This window comes from Vidua chalybeata, chromosome 10 (assembly GCF_026979565.1).
Source record: "Vidua chalybeata isolate OUT-0048 chromosome 10, bVidCha1 merged haplotype, whole genome shotgun sequence".
NCBI classification, from domain to species: domain Eukaryota; kingdom Metazoa; phylum Chordata; class Aves; order Passeriformes; family Viduidae; genus Vidua; species Vidua chalybeata.
Window position 1 is genome coordinate 1848508 of NC_071539.1, and position 25867 is coordinate 1874374.

The 25867-nt window shown below is 43.8% G+C and overlaps 1 protein-coding gene and 1 non-coding gene across 4 annotated transcripts; both read right to left on the bottom strand.

Annotated features, from left to right (window-relative positions):
• Positions 1 to 275: 275 nt before the first annotated feature.
• On the bottom strand, positions 276 to 21211 carry KPNA4 (karyopherin subunit alpha 4). Of its 3 annotated transcripts, XM_053951337.1 has the most exons (17): positions 21042 to 21209; positions 14076 to 14120; positions 13333 to 13422; positions 13216 to 13245; positions 13084 to 13136; positions 12284 to 12379; positions 12091 to 12176; positions 10373 to 10459; positions 8993 to 9162; positions 8859 to 8903; positions 7877 to 8008; positions 7018 to 7146; positions 5529 to 5633; positions 4846 to 4917; positions 4093 to 4255; positions 3193 to 3287; positions 276 to 2213 (listed from the first exon to the last, which is right to left on the bottom strand). In XM_053951337.1, exons 1-17 carry the CDS (start codon positions 21108 to 21110, stop codon positions 2115 to 2117), a joined length of 1566 nt encoding a protein of 521 aa, XP_053807312.1. In that variant the 5' UTR covers positions 21111 to 21209; the 3' UTR covers positions 276 to 2114. The 3 variants fall into 3 exon arrangements, with proteins under 3 accessions (XP_053807312.1, XP_053807313.1, XP_053807314.1); XM_053951338.1 differs by lacking the exon at positions 4093 to 4255 and having other exon boundaries at positions 21042 to 21211; XM_053951339.1 differs by lacking the exon at positions 5529 to 5633 and having other exon boundaries at positions 21042 to 21210.
• Positions 6424 to 6701, bottom strand: LOC128793276 (small Cajal body-specific RNA 7). The gene has a single exon (XR_008432732.1). It is a non-coding gene; the product is annotated as a small Cajal body-specific RNA 7 (non-coding RNA).
• Positions 21212 to 25867: the final 4656 nt, after the last annotated feature.

The window sequence follows — 25867 nt, forward strand, 5'->3', positions numbered from 1 at the left end:
GGATTTCACTTCCCTCCTCCGTGGATTCTCTGCATTTCCCATGAAAACAGCCCTGATTTATTCAGTGAATATACAGAGGTAATTCAGTAAAAAAGTGAAGTAAAATTGTTATTTTTTTTAACATTTGTAGCAAAATGACTCCAACCTGCAACACGCAAACATTGAACAGGTAAAACCTTCAACCCACAGCTTAAAAGTCACTTTCTTCAAATAACCTCTGTGTTTCATGCTGAAAAGTGTGAATATTCCATAAAGAAAGAGGCAGAGCAGCAGAGTTGCAAGTTTTAATGTTTATTTCCCCAAGACAGCCTAGCCTGCACTCTACTTGGATAAATTCACAAGCTAGTTTTCCGCTGCTTCTAGTTTTAAACTTTTAACCATGTTTCTGATGACAAGGAATGCTGCAAAAATACTCTAGTCCAACAAAGAGTTATGATCACAAAATAATCTTTATCCATTCTACAGTGTTTCAGAATTACCAGCTGATTTGAAAACACAAGGTAGATATAGATGCTAATGGTGGCTAACCTGGGATGTTTTATTATAGCAAACTGTTGTTCATGCAACACTTGTGCTCAAAGGGGAAGGCACAGCATTTCCTACAATGAGCCACCTTATCAAGAGTTCCGTTTGTACAAATTTGTAACATCACCTTGAATTTAGTGTGCACCACCTCAAAACTGAGGCATTCCTCCAATTATAAAAACACTTGCATCCTTTTTGTGCAAGTCTTAAAAATACAAAGTTTTTTTTTCTTTTTTTTTTCTCTCTAAAGTGGCTCAAAATAGATTGTTCATGGCTGCCTACATCTAAGATAAAAAGAGTCTAAAACAATTGGATTAGGCATATTAAAGGTGTTCAAACCATGACTTGATTTGTACATCTATTCACACCTCTTTTTTCGCTCTTTATTCAGCAGTACATATGCACCAAATTTCATTTTTAGACGTTTCCATATCATTTTCATAGAAAACAAAGTTTGAAAACAAGTAACATTGAAACACAGCACGGTATCCTACCACAACAGAAACATTTTGGTTACAGGACTCAACGAAATCTAAAAATGAACTATGCTGGAGATTACCACATGCAAAGGTCTTCATGTTATCTTTGAAAATGAAAAGGATGAGGTTTTATTACCACATTTTATACTGCTTTCTACTGGTATGGCAACTTGTGTACTGCAACACAGTCTAGTTTGAAGGGAAATGGATGATTTTTTTTGTTTGTTTGTTTGTTTTTTTTCCATGCAAAAATCTACAAATTAGTTTTGATGATATGGAAAAGCTTTTCATAACATCAAACATTCATCTGGTGCAAATGCACAGGGAAGCCTTCCTGAAATTCTGACTTTACAAACAACTAAGAAGCTGTAACAGGAAAAGAAATGAAAAAGAACTGAAAGAAAAAAGAAGAGGGGGAAAAAAAATTAAAACCAAAACAAAAATAAGAAGAGGAAAACACAGGCTGCAGGAGTAAACCAGAGTCTGCTGCTAAACCGGTCTCGGTGTGTCCAGTGTAAGTCAACACTTGTGAACTCATTGGATGATTTTAGGTTTCTCAGCCCCTGGAGGCGACTCAAGCTCGCACGCTCACAGACACATCACAGGCACTCTCCTCTCGCACGCCCGGCCTGGCACGGCCCGGGCACGGCGGGGCTGGCACGGGGCGGCGGCGCAGACACGCACTCCACGCTGGCCATTCACACGGGGCTGCAGAGCAAGGCCTGGGCTGCTCTCCCTGCGCTCTGGGCATCCTGGTCTCTGATGCTTCCGAGGCTGATGATGAGAGTACTGCGTCCCCCCGCCGCTCCGGGAGGTCGGTGTTCCTTCTCAGGCACTGAAGATCTGTGACCTGTAGCCCTTTTTTTTCTTTGAACAATCTAAAGAAGCATTCGGTGTGAAGTTTGTCATTACATTTTGCCACTCATTCTCACTCGCACCCACTCGCCATCTTGACTTCATTTGGGCTTTTCTGTGATTCCAAATGAAATCTTCACATTTACTTTCCCGATTTAATGCAGCAGCGGATCCCATGAGCCAAGATTGATGGATCAAACCTTTTTTTTTTTTTTATTCAGTGCTGCATTGTACCTAAACTTCCAAAATACCACTCTAAAACTGGAACCCTTCTGCTGGTACATTGGCAGATGAATTGAAACCAAATGTTCCGCCTTGGATCGCTTCTGGAACAAGGCTTGGATCTTCATCAATCTGGAATGCAACGGGAACATGGTGAGCAGGGCCACAACAAAACCTCCCTACCCAAAAGCAGCTCTCTCTTCACCTCCTTGCATCCAGTCCTGCCATCCCTCTCTGAATTTAGTGAGAGCACCAAAATGAAGTGATTTAAACCCAAATGTTTTAGCCTGTATTTGTCAGGGAGTGCTACACGGCGCCCCAAACCCTTTTGTGTACAGAGTTCTCTCTCCTGGAAAACCTTCTGTCAGTCTCAGAAACTGTCTCAGCTCTTTGGAGAGGAGCAGCACCACTAAGCCAAGGAAGGACTAAGCCCAAATTGTGGTTCCCAATCTGACACTGGGTTAAATTCCAAGTCCAGCTGTAAATGCCAAAGTTGAGTTGCTACACAAGACTTACTGCTCACATCAAAGTGAAACTCCAGCACAAAATAACCTTCCAAGTGAGAACAGGCCAGGAATGCAGCTGAACCCAACCCTTTGTGCAGTTTGAAGCCAGCAGGAAGCCCTCCCTGCGTGGCACACACTGCCAGGGCTGCCCTTCCCCTCCCTGCAATGAACTTCCTGGCTGGAAGTGCACACAAATCAACCCTGCCCTTGATTTATGTCCCATGGCTGAAATGGGAACAACGTTCCTGATCAGCACATTCCACCCCTGGAATTATTCAAACATTCCAACTGCTTTGTTTCTTAAGCAGCAGCCTCAGCCCTTGAGTCAGCAGGGAGCTTATCAAATGGGAAATGTCAAGCTGAGAGTGAAGGGAACTATTCACAGCCTGGGATTTAATCCCTAGAGATGAGGCTTAAATTAGGCATCAGATCTTCTTTAGGTGCTTCAGCAGCAGCCATGGCAGGAGGTGCAGGAGTTCACAGCAGGGCTCGCTCTTCCCTGAGCCCAGCAAGTGCCACAGAGCAGCCCTGGGGCTGCTGCCTTTCCCCTGCAGCAGATTTGTAAATGCAAACAGTGAGCACAAGGCAGGGAACTGCACACTCACATCATCTGAGGAGAAGAACTGGTCAATGATCTCATAAGCCAGTTTGTAGATGTCTTCATTTTCATGGTTTTGTAGCTGTTCAATTTTCTCCAGGCCTGCAACCAACACACAAGAGATCTCAGAACACCAAATTCAGGCCAAACAACTTCCAACAAAGACATTAAGAATACATCTGGGAATACAGTTATGAATAATCTGGTTATAAGATGCTTTAGACCCACCTGGAACATTTATATATATTTTATACATATAAACACAGAAGCTGAGTACACAGAAATCTTTTTGAAGCTCTGACAAGCAGAGTTTTGGCACAAACACCTCCTTCCCCCTCCCAGCCATCACTCAACCCTTCTGCCCTCCCTCAGGATTTGGTATTTTAAAGATTTTTCTACTCCATGTTAACAAATCCCACAGTTTTTTTACCTGTGCCCAAGTTTAATATCACTGTTCTTTCATCCCTGAAAAGTTTCAGTCAACTTAAACCACAACCAACATGGAGAAAGTCTCAAAACCATGAGGAAATTAAAGTTGTTACATTTTTACAACCACTGTATGTAGAATTATTTTTTCCAAGTTCACCTGGACACGACTTGTGCATGATTAAGGTAAGCACATCACCCCCACATTGACTAATTTAGTTCCTGTTAATTAGACTAATTTGTCTAATATGCAGACTGTTACGAAATTAGCAGCTCATGAACTTTACTGCCATTTACTGCTCCTCCACATTTTATTTGATCATGAACTTAGGAAAAGCTGTGGATATTCACTTGATAGGCATGAAAAGGGTGCTTTAAAACAGGTTTGCTTAAAATACCTGTGCCAACAATAAACCCAACACAAGCAGGATGCCAAAGCAGCAGTCCCTGGAAAAGTTATTTAAAATCTTGCTCTTCCTACCTCCACACTCTTCTATAAGATTGGCTATGGTTTCTGCTTCCTCTTCAGCCATTTTTAATATATTACTTAGTCCATCCAGAACCACTTGCACAACTTGTGCATCTTTTACTGTCAGCAAATTGCAAAAGGGAGGAATTACATTTTGTTGAATTAAGTAAGCCACCTGAGGGGGGAAAGGCCAAGAGTTACAGCAGGAACGTGGCAGCAGCACAGGCAAACACATCCCAGCAAGCCCAGGCCCTCAAAGCCACCCCCCAGCCCAGAGCACTCTGCAGTGACCACCTCAGGAACCCCTTTCTGGCACGTTCAAGGGTACATTTGGCTACTAAACTACAAATAGGTTTGAGATCTGCATCACCCAAGGAGCAAACACTGTGAATTTTTCAGTGTGCATAAGGAGTTTCAACCTCAGCTCTGGAGAGTGACAGCACCACCCCAGCCCAGCCACAAATCTCTTACTCTGGGCTTACAAGGCCTTTTAATTATCACATCCTCATGGTGTGGGAAGGAAGGTAAAAAGAAATGTGCAATGCTTGAGAATCCCCTCAGAGCCTGACTGAAGTCACCCATCCCAAGAGAGCTTCCAAGAAACCCCAGGGATGCTCCTGACCTCAGGTGACCCCAAAACAAGGGGAGGTCACTCTTAAATCCCATGAGGAGAAGGGGAAGTTACTGAACAGAGAGGAACAGAGACCCCATAACCCCAGCACCTCCCAAGTCAGGAAATGGAGCTTTTCCCAAAGCTGCACTCACCTGGTCTTTTCTCCCACTGATTGTTAAGTTGCTTATTGCCCAAGCAGCTTCTTTCTGAGTCCCAAAATCCCCCTGGAAGCACAACCAGAGACAGGAGCAGTCATCCCAGGGTTTGTGTCAGGCAGGATTCCCACAAAAGCTGCCTTTGTTACAGTCCCCTCTGCAAGGTGTCACTGAAGCAGTTTAGTGTGAGAGTAACAAATAAATCCTGTCCTGCTTTGAGTCTCTCTGTGCTCGTCCCTTCCCTACAAGCAGGGCTTGCAATTGATCTGCCAGGGAAGGGAATGCTGTTTACATCAAAGCCAACAGGAGCTGCAGCACTGCACTCTGCCAGCCCTTATCAGCAGCCCTCACATCCTGCAGGGCCAGCTGAGCCCAGTGTGAGCTGTGATAAAGCTGCAGCTGGGGCTGCTGCAGCAGCTCAGCCCTGGCATTACATGGAAAAGTCTCCAATCTTTTCTCACACATCAATAAATTGGCAATTACCAGAGCTATTTGTGACCAGCTCTGGGTTATTGGTCTTTTCCCTTAAATAATTCCCACGTGCTTTTAGCTGTTCCTTCCTTCTGCCACAGCAGATCCTTGGCAGCACAGAATGGTTTGGGAAGTCACTTTTTAAGAGACACCAAGAGCTGGAAAGGAATGCAGGATTTGAAGCCCACCACCAGTCCTTGGGATCTGACCTTATCTAGAAGATGGATTATCATTGGAACAAGGTTTGCATCTATTACTGCCTGGACTTGCTGCTGGTTTCCTGCAGTGATGTTAGATAGGAACCACACTGCTTCCTGCAAAATAAAGCATCAGGAATTAACTCACAGAGGGATTCTACAGCATTTATTTCCACTGCAACTGGCCAACCTTAAACATCCTTGAGCTTGAGCACTCCATCAGCTGGATTGAGCTGAATTCTTGCAGAGACAAACCAAAGGGACAATCTCACCTCAGGAGACCCCACAAGACTCCTCAAGTCTTTCACTGTCACCAGCTTCAACCAAATACTTCAAATTAAAAGGACAAATTCTTTGGAGACAGAAAATGCCAAATGAGCACTTCTGGTTGCTTCCAGCACTGACAATTAGCAGCTTTCAGCTGATGGCCTGACAGAATCCTGTATTCCAGACACGACAGTGCAGGAGCCAGTTCTTTACCTCCTTCCTGGGGTCTCTTCTTAGCTTCAGGAAAATGCAGCACTATGAATTAAACACTTGATTTTTAACCACACTCTGAAGTTTATGACTCTTTATGCTCGTTCTGTCCACAGGCCCAGGACTCTCCTCCCAGGCAAAGCAAGAACAGATCTCTTCCCCAGCAGCTCCTCCCTGAGTTAAATTCAGAGCCCTCACCTCCCTTTTACAGTGGGAATCTAAACTTCAGTCAAGAAGTAACAGTTTTAAATACAATTTTAATTATATTCAGAGTATCAACCTTTTAAAATCCTACTGCTGATAGATTTCTCCCTTCCTAGAAATGCTCCACCATTCAATTCCTTCTCAGCCTCCCTGAACCAGAACACTTCAGCTGAGAATTCTCTCAAAATAAGCTTCAGCCGTGTTCATCCCTCGCTCCCTGACTCTCTGAGATCAGATCACAGGATCACTGGTGACCCTGGAGACCTTTGGGCTGCCTGGGGCTCTCCTGGTGGGCTTTTCTGGGGCTTTAATCACTGGCAGTGTTGCAGAGGGGCCCCGAGGTGCCCAACACGCCTCAGATGCACTCCTGGCTCAGCACTGCCATCAGTGCCCCCACGAGAGCCCCCCACACACCCCACACGCAGCTCACCCCCAGCTCTCAGTCCCCTTTCTCACACACACTCCAGCCAAACACACCCAATTATCTCCGTGTCATCACTTCTGAGAGAGTCAGGTTAATTAATTAATTAAGGAGACGTTTCACGTATTGAGAACTCCTACGCAAGCCAACAGCCGGATTTATAACAAAGCTTTGATTTCCTACAAACATTGACATTCCTGTCAAGCACAAGCCTGCAGCTCCTAAGAGACTTCCCTGTGAATATTAATTTCCAGAAAAAAAATCAGTATTTGCTGAAATTTGCCACAAACTGGAGGAAGGAGTCGATTATTCACATCTTTATGGCACTACAGCACGTGGAACCCAAGCTCAGTCAAATACAAAAGTTCCCAACCAGGTAAAATCCCTGGTGTTGCTCACCTTATTAATTTTTTCTTTGGGATGTGTCAGAAGTGCTGGGAAATGTGAGAGAGCTTCACAGTTGAGAACCACCTGTGTCTGCTCGTCGGTGCCAGTGACGATGTTCCCCACAGCTCTGAGCGCAGCCGTCTGCAAAACAAAACATTTCCTTTCAAAACGAGCTCTGCAGGGCTCAGCACACAAAAAGGGTTCATGCAAATGCTGCAGGGAAAAAATATTTGTTACATTTCAACGGGAGCTTGTTTTGGTTTGATAAGGAAGTGAGTTTTTTTAGGAAGTTAGGGTTTAATTAGTGCCTAGATTTAGATGTTAATGTTTGGAGTGATTACTGAAGGTATTGGATTTATTTCTCAGAATACAGGGGGTTATAAGTAGAGAATTTTTAGGGGAATTAATTTTTGATTTTGGTTAGTAGAAGAGTGTAAATTCTTTGTTCAGTTATAGGTTGGGTGGGGCAGGGGAAATTATGTAGTTTAGGAGAAGTAGGTTCAGGGCATGAAGGGATTGGAATTAGGTTGGTTTATGTAGATAGAAAAGTAGAAAGAAATTGAAATGTTTTTGTTTTTTTTTTTTTAGGAGGAGAGAGTGAAATAGATAGAAATTGTGTTGGTAGTATGTTGGTAGAAGAGAAAGTAAAGTGAGAAAGAGAATAGTGTTTAGCTGTGGGAGCTGGAGTTTTAAGAGTTAAGATTTTAGTTGTTTTAAGAATTTAAGACTTTTAAGTGATACTAAGAGAGTGATAAGAGCAGAGTGAACAGAAAAACTGACATCACACCAAAATCAAACCATAACAGAGCTCTAAAAAAAGAAAGCATTTTCTGCAGCAGCTCATTCTGGGGGTCACTTGCTCCAAACTCACCTGGACTTTGACTTCCTGGTGGCTGAGGAGAGGAACCAAGTGAGGGACAATGCCAGAGTCGATCACCATCTGGATCTGCTCATTGCCAGCGTCCGTGAGATAGGAGAGTGCCCAGACTGTATCTACCAAGATCTGAGAGACCCAACACAGCTCTGTCAGCAGCACAGAAGCAGCTCCCCAGAGGTGAGCCTTTCTGGAAATCCATCTCAGTTACCACGTGCACAAAAGCCACTTCAAGCAGCAGGAAATGTGAATATTTCAACTGGCAGCTGGCAAAAATATTGAGTGAATGTTGTTTCAGCTGACAGCTCCTGAGTGGCTCACCAATACAGGAGTTTCCAAAATTCTAATAAACCTGATTTCACCTCCTTAGAGACAAGAACTTAAATCACATAATTACTGTAGGAATAGTAAAGTTAATACAGATATATTTTTTTGCAGAGCACTGTTGCCATTAACTCAGCTACAATTTCTTTTGGAAGCAAAGAATTAATCTTAAATTCTGATTTATGTTCAGACAAAAAGCTGACTCATTCCATAATTTTGATGAAGTTTGCTCACTTCACTTTTAAATAAAATTTCATATTTAACGCCTCAGAAGTTACATCTAACCCTGACATTTGACATGTGCAGCATACACTGATTTTTCTTTCATTCACACTGATTTTCATTACAAATTTAAGTGCTAAGCAAAAAAATTCCTGTATTTCTCTGTGAATGAATGCTCACAGCAATAAAAATAGAAAGCAGTTTCAGTTTTAAGTGCAGGGAAAGTACATGCAAATAAACACTTGCTAAGACAGAAATACCAAGGGGAAAAAAAAAAATCACTATTTAAAAATAACATCAATATTTAAAAATAAACAGTTATAGATATCTAAAGAAGTATGTCCTAATCAAAGGGACCATCAGAGATTTTAATTTTATTTTACATTTCAGCTAAAAATGCACAGCAGAAGTGGCTCTAAGAGGGGTCACTCACATTTACATCCGTGTGGTGAATTAAAACACAGAGCGCTGGCAGGATCTGGAGGGGGAAAGAAACACCTGAGGGTTATTTTGGAAGCAGCCCAAGCCCCAGCTGGAAGCCAGCCCCCTGCAGAGCCATTCCATCACCTCCTGGATGGTCTCCATCGGTGGAGGGGGGTCTTTGTGGCGGCACAGGTTCACCATGACCCAGGTGACATTCCTGAGGAAGGTGATGGGGATGGAGGGGCTGATGAAGGACAGCAGGGGCTTCACTACTCCAAGGCTAATGACATAATCTCTACACTGGGGTCCATCACCTGTGGGACACAAGCAGGGGTGTTTGAGCAAAAAAAATATCCCAGCGTTTACAGATTTGAACAGAAAACATCCCAGCATTTACAGATTTGAACAGAAAACACCCATCCCATCGTTTACAGATTTCAACTGCAGACATCCACCCCAGCATTTAGAGATTTTACCCGAAAACATCCCAGAATTTACAGATTTTACCAGAAAACATCCCAGCATTTACAGATTTTATCAGAAAACATCCCAGAATTTACAGATTTTTCCAGAAAACATCCCAGCATTTAGAGATTTCACCAGAAAACATCCCAGCATTTAGAGATTTGAACAGCAAACATCCCAGCATTTAGAGATTTTATCAGAAAACATCCCAGAATTTACAGATTTTTCCAGAAAACATCCCAGCATTTAGAGATTTCACCAGCAAACACCCCAGCATTTAGAGATTTTACCCGAAAACATCCCAGCATTTAGAGATTTGAACAGAAAACATCCCAGCATTTAGAGATTTCACCAGCAAACATCCCAGCATTTAGAGATTTTATCAGAAAACATCCCAGCATTTACAGATTTTACCAGAAAACACCCATCCCAGAATTTACAGATTTTACCAGAAAACATCTATCCCATTGTTTAGATTTCTGTTAAAATTTACAGATTTTACCAGCAAACATCCCAGCATTTACAGATTTTACCAGCAAACACCCATCCCATCATTTAGACATTTTACCAGCAAACATCTATCCCACTGTTTAGATTTCTGTTAAAATTTACAGATTTTACCAGCAAACATCCCATTATTTAGAGATTTTACCAGCAAGCATCCATCAGTTACAGATTTTACCAGAAAACAACCCATGATTTACAGATTTATGGTGGTGGGTGAGGGAAAGGGGTGGCAGACAACACCAGACCACCAAGAACAGTGAGAGCCCAACATATTGCTGAGGATTCCTTGACAAAATCTCCAAACAATAATAAAACATCCCCAGAAGTTGGTGGTGGCAGGAGTAACAATAATGATAATAAAAATAAAACATCCCCAGGGGGTGGTGGTGGCAGGAGTAACAATAATTAATAAAACATCCCCAGGGGGTGGTGGTGGCAGGAGTAACAATAATTAATAAAACATCCCCAGAGGGTGGTGGTGGCAGGAGTAACAATAATAATAATAAAAATAAAACATCCCCAGAGGGTGCTGGTGGCAGGAAGAACACCCACCTATGATATTTCCTAAAGCCCACACTGCTTGCTCACAAACATTTTGATGAGGTGAATGCAGCAGTCTCAGGAAAAGCGGCACAGCATCTGAAAGGTACAAAAATAACCCAGGGAAATGGTTAAAAATGCATCTCAAAAGAGCAAATAATTCACAGAATTAACTCTCAACTGAGACATTTTCTCCTGGTCAAAGCTTCACTAATTTCCCAGGTGATGCTAAACTAAAGCACTGCAATGATTCTTCCTCTGCTGCATATTCTTACAGAGCCTGCACTGGAGAATATTAAACCCCTGACATTTAATTTGTTTGCAAGTCTCAAGTTTACTGAAGCTTGTCAGGATCCAAATTTAGTTCCATTTATTGAATTCAGAAATTCTCTGCTAAGTTATGCACCAGCCCCAAGTGCAAAGGAACAACAGGGACCAAACTCAGGCACCGCAATGAAGCAACTGGAGAAGCAGCAGGAATGGAGTGGGAATTGAGGAGTGGGAATGTAGGAAGAGGGCAGGAAAGGAATCCACATTGACATAATTGATCCTGTTTTATTCTCCCCCAGCACTGAGGTGTTTGCTAACATAACAGCCCAGTCTGAAAGGAACCCATTTATTTCATGTATTTCAAGAGAAATTTGAAATGTTTCGATTTTTTCTTAATGTAAACCATAGAGAAACAACTAGCAGGATTCTTATTTCCTGCTAAATAAAGGTATTTACAGTGTCTGTATGCAAGGAGAAAAAACATCTCCAGCGAGCAGATTAATAATTTCTCATGGAAAAAATTACAAAAAAAGCATCACTGAAATTGAAATAAATCATAATTTCGTATGTCACAGCTATTAAATTGACTAACAGAGTGCAATACAGACCTACAGAAATCACTGAAAAAGTGCTCAATCCATTGATAAATTAAAGTGTTCTAGATCAGGGGTGGGATAGATTATCTATTATTTAGATTTCCCAAAGAAAACTCAGGTTGCAACTGGGAAAAGAGGAGGATGGAGGAAAAGGTAAAAGTATTACCAAAGGGAAATCCTGTAAGAGTGAAAATCAAATTACATCAAAGGTCACAGGCTCTTAACACTGAGTTTCCAAAAGCAGAAGCAACTGATCTTGCAGCCAACATAATTGTTGTGTATTTTTTTCCTTAAATCTTAGGAAAAACTCATTTCACTGTATCTCTGATTCTTCAAGAAGCTCTGGTTTGTTCACTCAATTTAAAACCCTGCCCATTTAGTTTTGATTGAGCAACAGAAGCTCTGCTTCAGGACATGCTTGGAGTTCAGAGCAAAGATTGCTTTGCCTGGTAGCTCAGATTCCAACAACAATTCCTTCCCACGTTTCAGATGCCTCAGAATAGGAAGGACAGGTTTTGTAATTCAACTGAGTTTTGGAAGACTTCAGTGTCAGGTCTGTGAATATTCTTCCCTCTTCACAACAGGGAGCTTTTCAGAGGGGTTGTTTGGCTTTATTTCAAGTTTTTTTGGTGAATTTTGATTTTTTTTTTTTCAAATTTGAAAAGTGGAAGACAGCAGATATCAACTCTTCTAAGATATTTTGAGTTTCCAGCTGCTGCTCACCATTAGGAAACCCAAATGGGTTTAAACCCTGATGTGTGAGGTAAAGCCCTGGCAGCAGCTCCTTCAGGGCCTTGACTGACAACCTGATCCCAACCAAATCCCAGCTGTGGGATTTGGATCAGATCCCCCCTCAGGACTCACTGGATTGAACTACAGCCTGGGTTTGCTCCGAGGTTCCAGAGGCAATGTTGGTCAGAGCCCACGCAGCTTCAAACTGTAAGGAAGGACTGCAGAGAAAGAAAAAGCACAGTTATTATTATTATTATTCAGATCAGTGGCACATCAGCTAAAGAGCAAGAAGTGGTGCAGCATTTTGAGTTTTGGCAGTACTCACTTGTCATCTCTCTCAAGACAGTGCACTAGGATAGGTAATATTCCTGATTTTATTAGGTCGTCGATGGGTGGATTGCGGTCACTGGACAGCAGCTTCCTGCAGGGAAATGGACAAAAAAACCAAATTACACACAAATCCTGCCTGGAAAGGAGCAGGGAGCTGTTCACTCCAACTTTCCCCTCAAAAAGGGATCAGTGCTGCCACTGGAGCAGGGCAGTAAAGGCTTCCCATGGTTGAGTTTGGGAACCTCCAATGGAGCCCCAAACTGCTCCTGCTGGGCTGGGAATTCCTTCCCAAGGGTTTCTCTCCTCCTCCCACAGATCCACAGGGTTTGTTTCTTCCTCTTTAAGTGAAAATAATCCCCCAAAGTGAAATTATTGAGCCACTGGAGAAGCAGAGCCGTTACATCCATTGGCCATTTCATTCCATGCTTTCTGCCCTCTGCAATTTTATCACCAGCCAGGAAAATAAAAGATAAGAGTTATTCAGCTCCAACTCCTACAAAAGGAGACACTCAGCTTTTCTGCACTTAGAGCCAAAGATTTTACACTCCTTTGAAGTGTGTATTTTATTCTGTGAGAAGCTTCAAGTTTGCAGCAAGACAAATCCAGGTATTTACATGTAAAGAAAATCCACACTACTTAAAAGATCTGAGCATTCTGATTTCTTTACAGTTCTATTTTCCCATTAAAAATCACTTCATTGATACAACTTCAGTTAAGCTAGAACACATTTTCTGACATTAAGAGCATGATAAAATAAGAATAAAATCAGGATATTTGAGCAAAGTGTGTTCTTACCTTGCTGCCTGCACAGCACTTAACTGAATACCCTGGTTGTCACTTGAGGCATTCTAAAATAAGAGAAAATAGATTTTTCACACATCTGTCATCATGCCACAAAGACTATCCAAACAATTTAATTGTTTTTACCTGTACTATTGCCTCCAAAGAAGTGTTTTGCTAGAAAACAGAGACAAGAAGCAGTTAGAAATTCCAAATGTCTTTTAAGGATGTAAAAAGCAGAAATTATTGCAAGTTAATTCTTACCACTCTGAAGTCCCCATCTATATCAGAATCCTCACAGATATCCTCATGGGGAACATTCCTTCTCTTTAGGAGATGCTCATCTCTTTTGTTCTTAAAGAGAAAAATGATGGGATACCTTTAAAACTTGGATTTAGGGGGGTGGGGGTGTTAGGAAGGGAAGAGAAGCTTCTGTTTCCAACAATCATAAATACACCACGACTGACACTAAATCTTCCCAAAAAAGTTGGAAAGGACTGCCCAGAGAAGCACATTTTGGGAATTCCTCCTAAAAAATCCTGCATCATCCAACTTGTGCTGGGAGTTTGATGTGCACACATCCAGTTTATTTGTCATCATTTCTAGCAGGACACAGCAATTCCCAGAGGTTTTCTGTTCAGCTCCAAAGAAAAATAATTTCGGTTGTGATTCCTTTTTTCTAACAATTCCAGTTTTACCTTCACACTCTTCCACATTTACTTGTAAGGAAATAATTTTCTGCCTGCAGATGAGCAGGACCAGCTAATTTTCAAAGGAAAAACCAAATCTTTAAAAACCTCTGGAAGTGCAAGAATGAGTTCCTTAATTAGGTTACAGGACAAAAGTTGTGGAGCTCCCATAACTTCAGAACTTTTGAGTCTTTAATGAAAACTCTTACATTTTATCAGAGTAACAACAAAGTCAAATCCCACTTGGTGAGAATAATTTTATAAAAGAATAATAATAATTATATAAAATAAAAGAATAATAACTCTGGGTCATCTCACCTTTCTCAACTCCACAACAACTTCATTTCTTTGTCTTCTCATAGTCTGGAAAGAATAAAGATAAAAAAATTGATAATCTGAATTTAGATCAATTTAAAAAGTTATTGTACAACTATTTCAGTTCATGCACTTTAAACACAACTTTTACACAGAGGGTTTAATTTTCATTATAAAAGTAAAGATCCTACAGGAAATGGAAATAACTACAATATTTCTGTCATGTCATAGTAAAACATTCTCCTAAGTCTTCATGTTGAGGAAAAAAGGAATTAGGAATAAAACCATGTTTTTCAAAGGGTAAAATGGAAAGGAGTTGAAAAAAACAGCACCAAAAGCATTATAAAGACCAGGGCAATGTAACAGTAAAAGAACTTTATAAACAAGCTCAAATTAAGAGACCCTGCAAGCAAAGCTGAGTTCCAGAACTATTATTTATAAATTAAAACCTTTTGACATTTAAGAGCAGTATTTTTTGTCATTTTCTCTACAGCTGCCATTGACAGTACTCAGGGAAACAAATCAATTGTAAATATAACAAATTGGTTTATTGCTGCTTGTGCTACTGCAGTGAGAACAGAGAAATAAATCAGTCTGGAGTGATTTTATTCCAACACTTTGAACTCCACAGCGAATGAGAACAGCAAAATTCCAAACAATTCCATTTTTACTGTGACAAGCCCAGGGAAAGCTCGAAGTCCCCAGGCACAGGACAGAAGGCAAAGGAACCTCCTGAGCAGCAAGGAGAGCTGAAGAAAAGCACTAAACCTCACTTCCAAAGCATCACTGTCTTATCAAAAAGAAGGTGCAGCTCATCAGAACAAATTTCAGTTGAGCACTGCAGCTCCCCAAAGAAAAAGGTGAAGGACAGGAAAAAGTGGCAAAGCAGGGATGGTTCCCTGCTGCTTTGGGAGCAGAACTTTGCAGGGGTTGAGGGGAAAATCCAACCTTCCCCAGTGACAGCTTCCTGCTCTGGAAAAGGCAAAGTGCCAGGAGCAGCTGCAGCAACCTGGGAGAGCCACAGCAGAGGAGATGAGGCTTTTTTTTTTTGTTGTTGTTGTTGTAATATTTGTTCTGGTGCCTCTCAGTTGTCTCTGTGTCAGCAGCAGCTTTGCTGTGAGCAGCAGTGTCACCCCTGGGGTCTGGGAAGAGCCACCCCTGTCAAACCCAGGGCAGCTTTTGGGTGGGAATGCTGATTTTGCTGCCTGTGCTTTGGGAAGGTGTTAAAAGCCCTGTGAGATCATCAGGGACGTGGTGATCTCCCCCAGCAATGCCCAGCCCTCAGGACAATGGCTGCAGCTCTGAAGAGCAGAGGGAAGGCAGGAATCACTCCAGGGATGTTTCTCTGAGCTCCAGGAGAAGCTGGATCCCACCCAGCACTTCCAGGCTTTGCAAAGGTGCTGCAGCTTTCCACCTGACTTAGGTGCCCCAGGCTCCTGCTCTCAAATGCCCACTGGAGTTTCTCCAAACTCTACAGATCTGGCATATCCAAGGTGAAAATAATGTGAGGAAAGCCTGTGATAATCAGATTGCAGAACTGTACCACGCCCCTGATGATCTCACAGGGCTTTTAACACCTTCCCAGAGCACAGGCAGCAAAATCAGCATTCCCACCCAAAAGCTGCCCTGGGTTTGACAGGGGTGGCTCTTCCCAGACCCCAGGGGTGACACTGCTGCTCACAGCAAAGCTGCTGCTGACACAGAGACAACTGAGTGGCACCAAAACAAATATTACAACAACAAAAAAAAAAGCCTCACATGGATCATTTAGAAAATTCTTTACTTAACAAATCCTATCTGCAGGTGATCAGACTTGAAAGGATCCTCTGCTGGGACAAGGAGAATGTTCTCCCTCCTGCCACGAGCTGTCAGGCCTTGCCTGAATTCCTGCCTGCACACCCTGGAATCACAAAAGCCTTCACATGAGAGACAAGCCACCAGTGAAGTCACTGTGAAGCAGGATTTACCAAACCCTGGCTCCACTAAAATCACTCTCTGTGTAAACAGAGTCTGTTGACAGAATAGTTACAGGTCAACCTGGCACTGCTCATCCTCTGAGGAGGAGGAAAAGCACGAGTGAGAACTGAAGTCAGCTCTGCCGTGGGATTTCCCAGTGCCACCACCCCAGCTAGAGATGGAACAGTTTGGAGAAAGTCAAACGCCGAAGAGAGCCAAGGTGGACTCGTGCAGCCTTCTGGAGAACAGCTCAAAGGGCAGAGATGAGGGATGGTGGTTCTTGGCACGTGGGGAGTTATTCCTTCTGGCCTGGGGGAGATCTGAGCTATCTGACTCAGCTCACACCACCACAGGAAACCACCCTCACCAGAAAGGCTTTACAGCAGAGCTCAGAATGGCCTGGGAAGGGCTCCAGTTGAAAAACATGCACCACTCTGTCAGGAATTCACGTGGCTCTCTCAGCCACTGGATCCTGTTTGTCATTTGCTACATCAAAAATCAAACGAGCAGATCTATTTCTGTCGGCCTACGATGGCCACCCCTCCATCCTCCTTTTTTTCAATTATATTTAGCTTCAGATTTATCATAAGGGCTATTTCTGACCATTAGTCATGACTGAGCCCTTCAGCTTATCATTAAAATCTCGTGGTGGTGATGCCTGCAGGATCCTGGGACATTCTGGGGGTTTTCAAGCAGCTGGGATGCACCAGCCCTTCCTGAACACACCTGGAATGGGACCCTGGAATGGGACCCTGGAATGGGATCAGGAACTCAGCCTGTGCTCACTCCTGCGTGGGGTGGGGATTTTTTTGCTGTTATAAAATGTTCCACTCCATTTCTGCACCTCCAGCAGGGAGGTCTGAGAGCACAGGAGTAACTGTAGAACTCTGGCTGCTGCTCTCATCCCAGGGAATGGCTTCCAAAGGCACATTGTTTCTGTTGGGGAACTGCAAAGTCAACAGTTATTGTAAATAAAAAATGAGCTGGTTGTGCCATCCTTCCTTCCTTCCCAGGAAGTTGCTACCAGCACCAGTGTGGTCTGGGACTCCAAATAAAAACAAATCACACCCCACAGGGAATAGACAGCTGAAACCAGACTATTTCTCATCAGTTATACCCACTGATTCAGGCCCTCCTCCATCCATTATTCTCCTTTACAAATCCTATCTCAATGCCAAAGTGGAGCAATGAAATCTGCTCTCAAGATCACTGATAAAAACGCTTTGGGATCATAAAGCCAACCCAAGATACCCCCAGAAGTCACATCTCAGCAACTTCAGAATGAAAATGGCAGTCTGAGTTCCAGATAAAAAAATAAAAATCAATATGACATTACATGTGCCACCAGGCCCATTTTTCCTGGAGAAGCTGTGCATGGCAGAGAAAATGCCTTAAACAAATATCTCAGTATCATTTGAAAGTGACAAGATGGATGAGCTTCACCACAGAACTCCAAGTCAGCTTAAAGGAACCTATTTTTATCTCACTGAGTGAAATTCCTGCTCTCCTTCAGTTCTTCCATATTTAATCCCAAGCAGACTATTTTGTGTGGGATACAGAAAGGGCTGAAAAGCTTCAAAGTACCTGCAATATTCACTATATCTCACAGCACCACCTTTCCTTCACTCCCCTGGAGCTTCCCTGGTGTTCCCAAATATATTGGTATTTTTAAAGTCCATTGAATGATGCTGGCAACTCTTAAAATCCTGACATTACTGATCTTCAAGCATCTTGATGCAATGGCTGCTCCAAAATTAGTTTTGAAGTGCTCTGCATCACGGAATTATCACCATTTCCCTTCGTGCATCTCTCAGTTGAGGAGCAGAAATCTCTATTTAACACCTCTCCTGTGCTGGCACTGTTCAAGCAATCCTTAATCTCCTGCCCAGCAACACAGGTGAGGCAGGGGAGAAAAGATTCAGCAGAGTCTTCCAGGATTTCCAGAGAAATAAAATGCAGGAAATGTTTTTTTATTTAATTAAAAAAAAATAAAAAAACAAACCCTAAATGTCAGTCAGATTGCAATGCTGCAGCAGGCAACAATCACCAAGAGAAAATGAAATGTTGAATCACCAGGTGCAAGAAAATGAAGCAAATAAAACACCCCAAAACTCTGCAAAGCTTCCCAAATCAAGACCCCCAAATGCAGCACTAAAAAGGCATTATTTAAACTCAGTTTGTCCATAAAACTCTAGCACAGGCACGATGATCAATCTGCACTTATCTGGCCTTTGTGCAGTAGAGATCTGGTATTTTATTCCAAGATCTGTGCTATTACCATTAAAAACAAAGGTTGGATGGGTGCCAGCACAGCCATCCCCACAACAACCAGTAAAAACCAGCTCAACCCTTCTCATCCAAGGAAAAAAAAAAACCCAAGTCAAACCTGTTCCTCACTGAAGACAAGATGAAAAAAAGTCACCTTATCCTGCTCCCTAATGGATCAGTATTTGCATAATTTCATAGCAGAGTCCAGATAAGCCCTTCTTCAAGTCAGACTTTGGGGTTGGAGGTTAAAAACTGTGGCCACTTCTGCAGTTTTTAAAGTTCCTCTTTGTGCTGAACCAATTCTATTTTTCCCCCCACAGCTCTAAAATCTTGAAGACCCTAAAAAAACGTTGCAAGCACCGACCAGAAATCTTAAATTCCCCCCCAGAGATGCTGCCTCAGCTCCAAATTACTGCTCCCCCACTATTAAAAACTTTATTACATGTATTCCTTTGAGCAGGAGCAGAAACCAGGGACAGGAGAAGGAATTCTTGGGGATTTCTGGTCCCAGTGAATCCCTCAATTCTCAGTGTCACCACCAATCTGTCATGTCCAAACACATGGCAGCAATTATTTACAACGTGCCCGTGCAGGAAATGTTTACCCAAGACTTCAGCATATGAAGGAATTTTGTCAAACATCTTATGTAAAACAGGTGCTTGTGCTGGGGTTTGTTTTCTTTTTTTCCTCTCTTTTTTTTTTTCCAGGCCAGATTTGTATTTTTAGAAGCATACTGGGGGAAAGAAATCAAATAACTAGAGAACCCAAAAAGATGAATAAATGTTTGGTACTTTAAGGGGTGAAATGTAGGAAATTCCCTGATTTTGGTCAGAAATACAAGAACTTCCCGTGAATATGTAACACCTGGAAGGCAAGGACAATGTGACAGGAACTGTAACTGCCAATGGGCTGATCTGAGCACATGGAATTAAGAGATAACATTTTTAGGAAGTTTGCAATTCACAACATGGCAACCTTTCATAACCTCCAGAAACCTCTCCATTTGGCTTTCACCAAAATTAGGGTGATTTCTCATTTCTCTAGGGGGTAAACTGTCATGGAAAATTTAAAAAAAAATGATGGTTTTGTAAAAACAACCCAGGGCCAACGAGAATTTCAGCGCAGATAAAAAGGGGGAGGAGTGAAGGAGATAAAGATCAAATGTTGGTTTCCTCTGCCAAATAAATGCACAACTTTCTGCCCAAACAGCCCTGCAAGCTGGATTTTGGAGCTTGGCTGGGAGAGGGCACCAGCAATTCCCTCAGCCTGATGCCCAGTGTGATGTGTAAGCAGTTCATGAGCAGCAGGGACAGCCAGAAGCCTGAGCTATTGTATGAAAAATAGCCCTGCACCGTGGTTATTTTAGGGAGCAGGCATGTGCTCCAGGATTTGCTGGATAAATGTCACTCTCTAAAATTTAACACGGCCCAGCAGTGGGTTTGGGCTGTGAAAAAGGGCATTTCAGTGCTGCAGCAAATAAAAAAAAAAAAAAAGATTGAAGAGCTTGCCTGCCTTCTGACACACTCCCACGTGGTGTTACCTGCGTGTCCATCTTGAACCTTCCCTACTCCAGCCCTTTCCCCTTGAAATTCTGCACCAAAGCACCTGAATTCCAGCCCGGGTCGACTCGTGAATCCCATTTTTCACTGTAAGGGCACATTCTGTGGGCATTCCTAAAGATGCCTTCCTGTAACTGCCTATTCAGTGGTAACAAAATTTATATAAAAATAAATTAGTATCTAAGGCAAGGGGTCACCAACCAACCTCACAACACTGTTGCAAGCAGAGCAATTAATTACCTCCAACATTTTTGCCAAAAGTTTGGACATAACTGAGTAATAAACTGCTTTATCAATCTAATTGGGCGGGTTAAAAATCCAGGTGTTACAGACTGCTGGGAAAGTTGGCTGATGTTTCAATTAACACAGGGAATATAAAGGAGTTTTGACTTTTGAAACATTGTAATGTCTTCATATACAAGAGTGGAACATTATGGAAAACACAAGGGACACTTTGAAGCTAGTAAAAAACAGCCACGAGAACGCCAAGATTCTTATCCAGAACCCGGTACAGACAATTTTAAGCTCCAACCAGCACTTAAAGGTGAGGATTGATACCCAGTTTTAAAATTTGACCATTTCCTAAGGAAACCCCAAGTTAATTATGTATCCTGCTGTGTTTAGGAAGCACCTTCACAGCTCGAATAATTGAAGCACCAAAAAGTTCCTCTGTGCTAGAAGGCAGAACGGCTTCTCAACTATCTGAGCAGAAAGCAGAAACACAAAAAAAAAAAAAAAAGAAAAAAAAAAAAAAGGTTTTTTAAAAAAATGATCTTGCTACGAAAGTTACGGCGTTATTTATTTAATTAGGTATCCTGGAGACACGCAGAGCGGAACAGCCAACCGGGCCCTAATCCTGACTCAGGCTTTTAGGAGCTGCTCGGAGAGATTGTTCCAGCAGCAATTCCGGCGAGCCCACCCCGAAGCGGGGCCGCTGGGGCAGGGCCGGGCCGAGCCCCGGCGGGCGCAGCCGCCCGGGAGGAGCCGCGGCCGGGCCCGAGGGGCCGCGGAGCCGCGGAGCGGCGCCGGGCGGGCGCGGCCGCTGCCTCCCCTCGCCGGCCGCTGCCCCTGGCCGGGGCCCGGCCGCGCCCGGCCCGCAGCGCGGCCTCGGCGGCTCCTTCCTCCCTCCCCGCCCGGCCGCGCCGCTCCCGCCTCCCCGCCTCCCCGCGGCTCAGGGCGCGCTCACCTCCAGGTCGCGGCCTTTGTTCTTGAAGTTCTTCAGGCGCTGGTTGTCCAGCTTCTCGTTGTCGGCCATGGCGGGGGCGGCCGGGGAGGAGCGCGGCCCCTCCGCCTCCGCCCGGGCCCGAGCGCGCCGGGGGCCCGGCGGGCCCGCTCTCGGCCTGGGCGAGCCGGGAAGGACCCGGGGCGAGGGAGCGGCGCTGCGGGGCCGGGTGGCGGGGCCGGGCGCGGGGCGGCGGGGCCCGGAGCGGGGCGGTTCGCAGCGGGCCCGGGCCGGTGCCGGCGGCCCGAACGCGCCGGTGCCGCCGAGCGGGGGAAGGGACGGGCCGAGCCAGGCGGGCGGGGGAGCAGGGGCAGCCTCGCTCTGGGCGCCGCCGCCCATTGGCTGCGCCGCGCGCGCCCCGCGGCCAATGGCGGCGGGGAGGGAGAGGGCGGGAGCGGTGACGCAGCAGCGGGCGGCGGGAGGGAAGGCGGGGCCGCCTCAGCGCCGCCGCCATCTTGGGAGTGAGGGCTGAGGGCAGGGGCGGTGCGACGGGCGGTGCCCGCGCCTGCGTCGGCCGCGAAGAGGCCAAAATTAATATTTTTATCCTTCTCGCAGCTGCGCCGTCCTTTCGCTCCCCTCATGGAGCGGACAGTTTACAGTTTAATCCTTGCGCTTGCTGCGCCCAGCGTTCACTCCCCTCATGGAGCCGGGAGTTGACGCTTGGATCGCTCTCCTCGCCACGCTTTGCATTCAGTCCCCTCACAGAGGCCAAAATTAATATTTTTATCCTTCTCGCACCTGCGCCGTCCTTTCGCTCCCCTCATGGAGCGGACAGTTTACAGTTTAATCCTTGCGCTTGCTGCGCCCAGCGTTCACTCCCCTCATGGAGCCGGGAGTTGACGCTTGGATCGCTCTCCTCGCCACGCTTTGCATTCAGTCCCCTCATAGAGGCCAAAATTAATATTTTTATCCTTCCCGCAGCTGCGCCGTCCTTTCGCTCCCCTCATGGAGCGGACAGTTTACAGTTTAATCCTTCCACTTGCTGCGCCCAGCGTTCACTCCCCTCATGGAGCCGGGAGTTGACGCTTGAATCGCTCTCCTCGCCACGCTTTGCATTCAGTCCCCTCACAGAGGCCAAAGTTAATAGTTCAATCCTTCCCCTCACTAAAGTTTGCATTTGCCCCCATCATGGAGTCAAAAATTAAGTTTCATCCTTCCCCTCATTACACTTTGCATTTATTTGCATCGTGAAGCCGAAAATTCCACTTCAATCTTTCCTCACACCTCGCATTCGCTTAGAGTAATCCCCCTTCCTCCCAGTCTTCCAGAGTTTTAGCAAAAAAAAAAAAAAAAAAGCTGCTAGAGAAACTTTACATTTTTATTGACATAAGATAAATAGTATTAGAAGCAATAGAGAGATACACTTGCAGAGCAGAGGGGATGGTAATTTTGTTCCTACTTCTGAAATTTCACCTGGAAAACAATGCCTTTGTACCATAACTAGAAGAATTCTGTAGGCTGTATATATATATATATATATATACACACTGCCCTGACCCTGCATGTAATCTCTACTCATTTTTAATGATTGAAAATGAGCTCTGTAAAGTCTTCCATGTTGATAGAACTCATTATAATTTCCCATGATACTTGTTGAGAAAAGCCAAAGTTGTGACAGGGGATGCTTTTCCCAAGCGTGAAAATGAAGCCACCAAGTCCCTCGGAGACTGAGGAGTATCAGGAAAAGAGAATTTGCTTTAGCTCCTGGGGGAAACACAATGATTTTTCAGACTCTGTGTGATTTATCTCCTGACATTTCCCAGAGGATGAGGCTTGGATCAGATCTCAAAAAAAAGAAAACCCCAAAAGTGACAGAGGCTGAGTCACCGCAGCCCCATCTGTTGCACAAACGTGGCAGCGATGTCACAGCAATATGAGGAAGGTAAATTAGTCAGGGTTAATTAGTGCTGGTGGAATTCCATGGAGGCATGGCTTGTCTCACAGTGTGTGAGGCATTTTCTCCAAACCTGGTGGGGGACAGCAGCCCTTTCACATCCCAGTCTTGGTGGACAAAAATGACATTTTCTTGGTACAGCTATTTACTTTTTAAAATGCAACGCCGATTTTCCATGTAGTAATGTTGTAAAAGACTACACAGAGATAAAAATTTTTAAAAAACGGTATCTTTAATTAGTGCTCTGTTTCATTTACAGGCCATGAGAGTTTGGATTGTTCAGCTTAGAGAAGAGAAGGTTCTGGGGAGAACTTAGAGCCCCTTCCAGAGCCTAAAGGGGCTCCAGGAGAGCTGGAGAGGGATTTTGGACAAGGGATGGAGGGACAGGACACAGGGAATGGCTTTGAACTGAGAGGGGCTAGGTTTAGATTAGAGATTAGGCAGAAATTCTGTGATAAATAATGAAATTGGACTCTGGTACTGCGTGTTCCATTCCTGCCCAGTGCTCAGAACTTGTCAGAATATGAGAATCTTCCTCCAAATCCAGCCCTGCCCGAAAATCACCTTGCTGCACTTTGCTGCTTTTAATATATATATATATGTAAAATATATTACATTTCTTTACCTATATTAATATTTACTAATATTTATTAGTAAAAAAATAAGTAAAAAAATATAAAATTTCTTTACTAAAACCCCGTTTCCTTTCTGCGTAACCCCATATAATAATATCCAAAACGTGCTTTGCTCTTGCCAAGTTGTGAAGGAAGACAATCCTTCGGTGGTCTTTTGATCCGCTACCATCCAAAGAATAATTTATATTGTGATTTCATTTGTAGTCATTTTGTGTAATCTAATTAAGCTGTAATCTAACTAAGCTGCTTGGCTCTCAGAGGAAAAATTTCTGTTTGATTTATCCCAGGATCACAGTGCAAAAACACTCTGGAGACAAATTTTGAAGGATTGACCAGTTCCAGTCTGAATTTTCAATCCTGTGTCATTGGGCTGTCTTTAAAAAAAACCCAAGCAATTGGATATTTTTGATTCTAAATGAGCTTTTTACTAAATAACCTTACTAAATCAGGTTTTTTTACAGTTTTTTTTTTTTTTACTGTAGGTGCCTACAACATAATAAATTATGCATAAAACACAAATTCTCATGGTACGGTGCTGTTCAGAACTTCATGTGATGCTACAGAACAAAGCTCTGCTTCTTTGATATATTTTGCATATTTTTTAGCTTGGAAAATAACAATGCAAATATAAAGGTGGGAATTGGGCTCTGCTCACCTTCCTATCCTTCAAGCAACAGCTAGATTTGTTTTACAAAGGGTTCACATTTTGTTTACAATTCCCAATTTGTGAATTTTGCACCTCATTGTGCAATTAGAAAATATTTAATTCTCAGCTCATCTTAAACACCTCTTTTGAGGAATAATGTGAATTGATCTGAATGCTTTTACTAATATATTTGTAAATATATATATAAAAGATATAAAATTTATTTATTAAATGTACACTTAGGTGAAAGGAGCTCCTGCAAATGGCTTTTCATAGCCTTATCTCCCTCCTATAAGAGACAAAATGTTATGTAAAGCTGCAAAGATTTGTGTTGCACACAGAAAAACTCCCATTAATCCTGGGGTTTAGCCAAATGGAATAGCTGGTATTAACAAAGAAGCAGCCCACTGCTGGGAGGATATTTCATAATAATCTTTCAGCTGTGTGCAAAGCCAGACTTTTGCAAGAGGCGGGTTTGAAGGGTTGCTTTGGATGAGAGGAGGAATCAAAGATTTGCCCCACGGACACTTGCACAGCTCTGCTCACACTCAGGGCTTGCTCCCTTGTGGAGGAACATTTTTATTCAAAAGCTGCGGAGTTCTGTGCGCGTTTCCCCTTGGCTTTGTTAACTCAGAACCGCTGGTTACACTGTATTCTGCTTTTCTTTCTATTTAGGAAAAAAAAAAAGAAGTATTTGCACGTCGAGAAAATACTCTTCAGTCAGGGTGGTACTTAAAAAGTCACTTTTAAAAATCAGCTTCTTACCGTGATGCACTGCACGGGCTTGAGAAGGAAAATCAGCTTCAGATGTTGCCAATATGACAGGACTCGATGCCTTTCCATTTCTGACCCTTTAGCTGTGTGGGACGCTGGAATCCTAGAGCTGCTCTGGCCCCTCTCAGATGTTAGGGCAGCCAAGGGCCCGCTGTGGCACCGATTTATTTGGGATCTCTCCCTCATTCCCACCCGCCCTGGGCTCTGCTGTGTCCCTCAGCGCTGCCTCGGGGATCTCCTCCCGCGAGGCCTCTCTGAATGTCTAACACCCCCAGTGAGCACTTTTATTCCCCGAGTTAAAGGCCTCTAGATGTTTTTATCCTCATTTTCTTTGGAAGCTGCCGTGGGATGAGTTCTGCGATAACTCCCAAGGTTCCGTGTCCCCCAGGGGAGAGGCTGCAGCACAGCTCCCGGAGGGTGCAGGCTGGAGGGAGTTCCTCCCGCTCCAGCGGCCTTTGCTGATCCACATCAGCCCAACATCTGCTCCTGCGACCAGAACTCAGCCCAGGGCTGCCACATGACACCGAGCAGGAGCCGGGCAGTTCAAACGCAGGAGCAGAGCTCCGGAGTGCCTCTGCAAGAGCACAGCCTGCTCTGATCTCAGCCACTCTGCTCTAAATCATTTTTATTCCCTACAGCATTCCATTGCGGGATTGCCTTTAATTTGCATCGGTGCTACAGTTCAGCCCGTAAATGTTCAGCTTTTAATGTGCTAAATCAGAGCTTTTGCAGGCAAATCTGTAGGTCCTGATGTGACCATTGGCAAAAATGTTGCTTGGTACCAGAGCTGGAGTAGATCCCAAAAATCCATCAGCTGCAAATAGCTCAAGAAGAAGAGGAA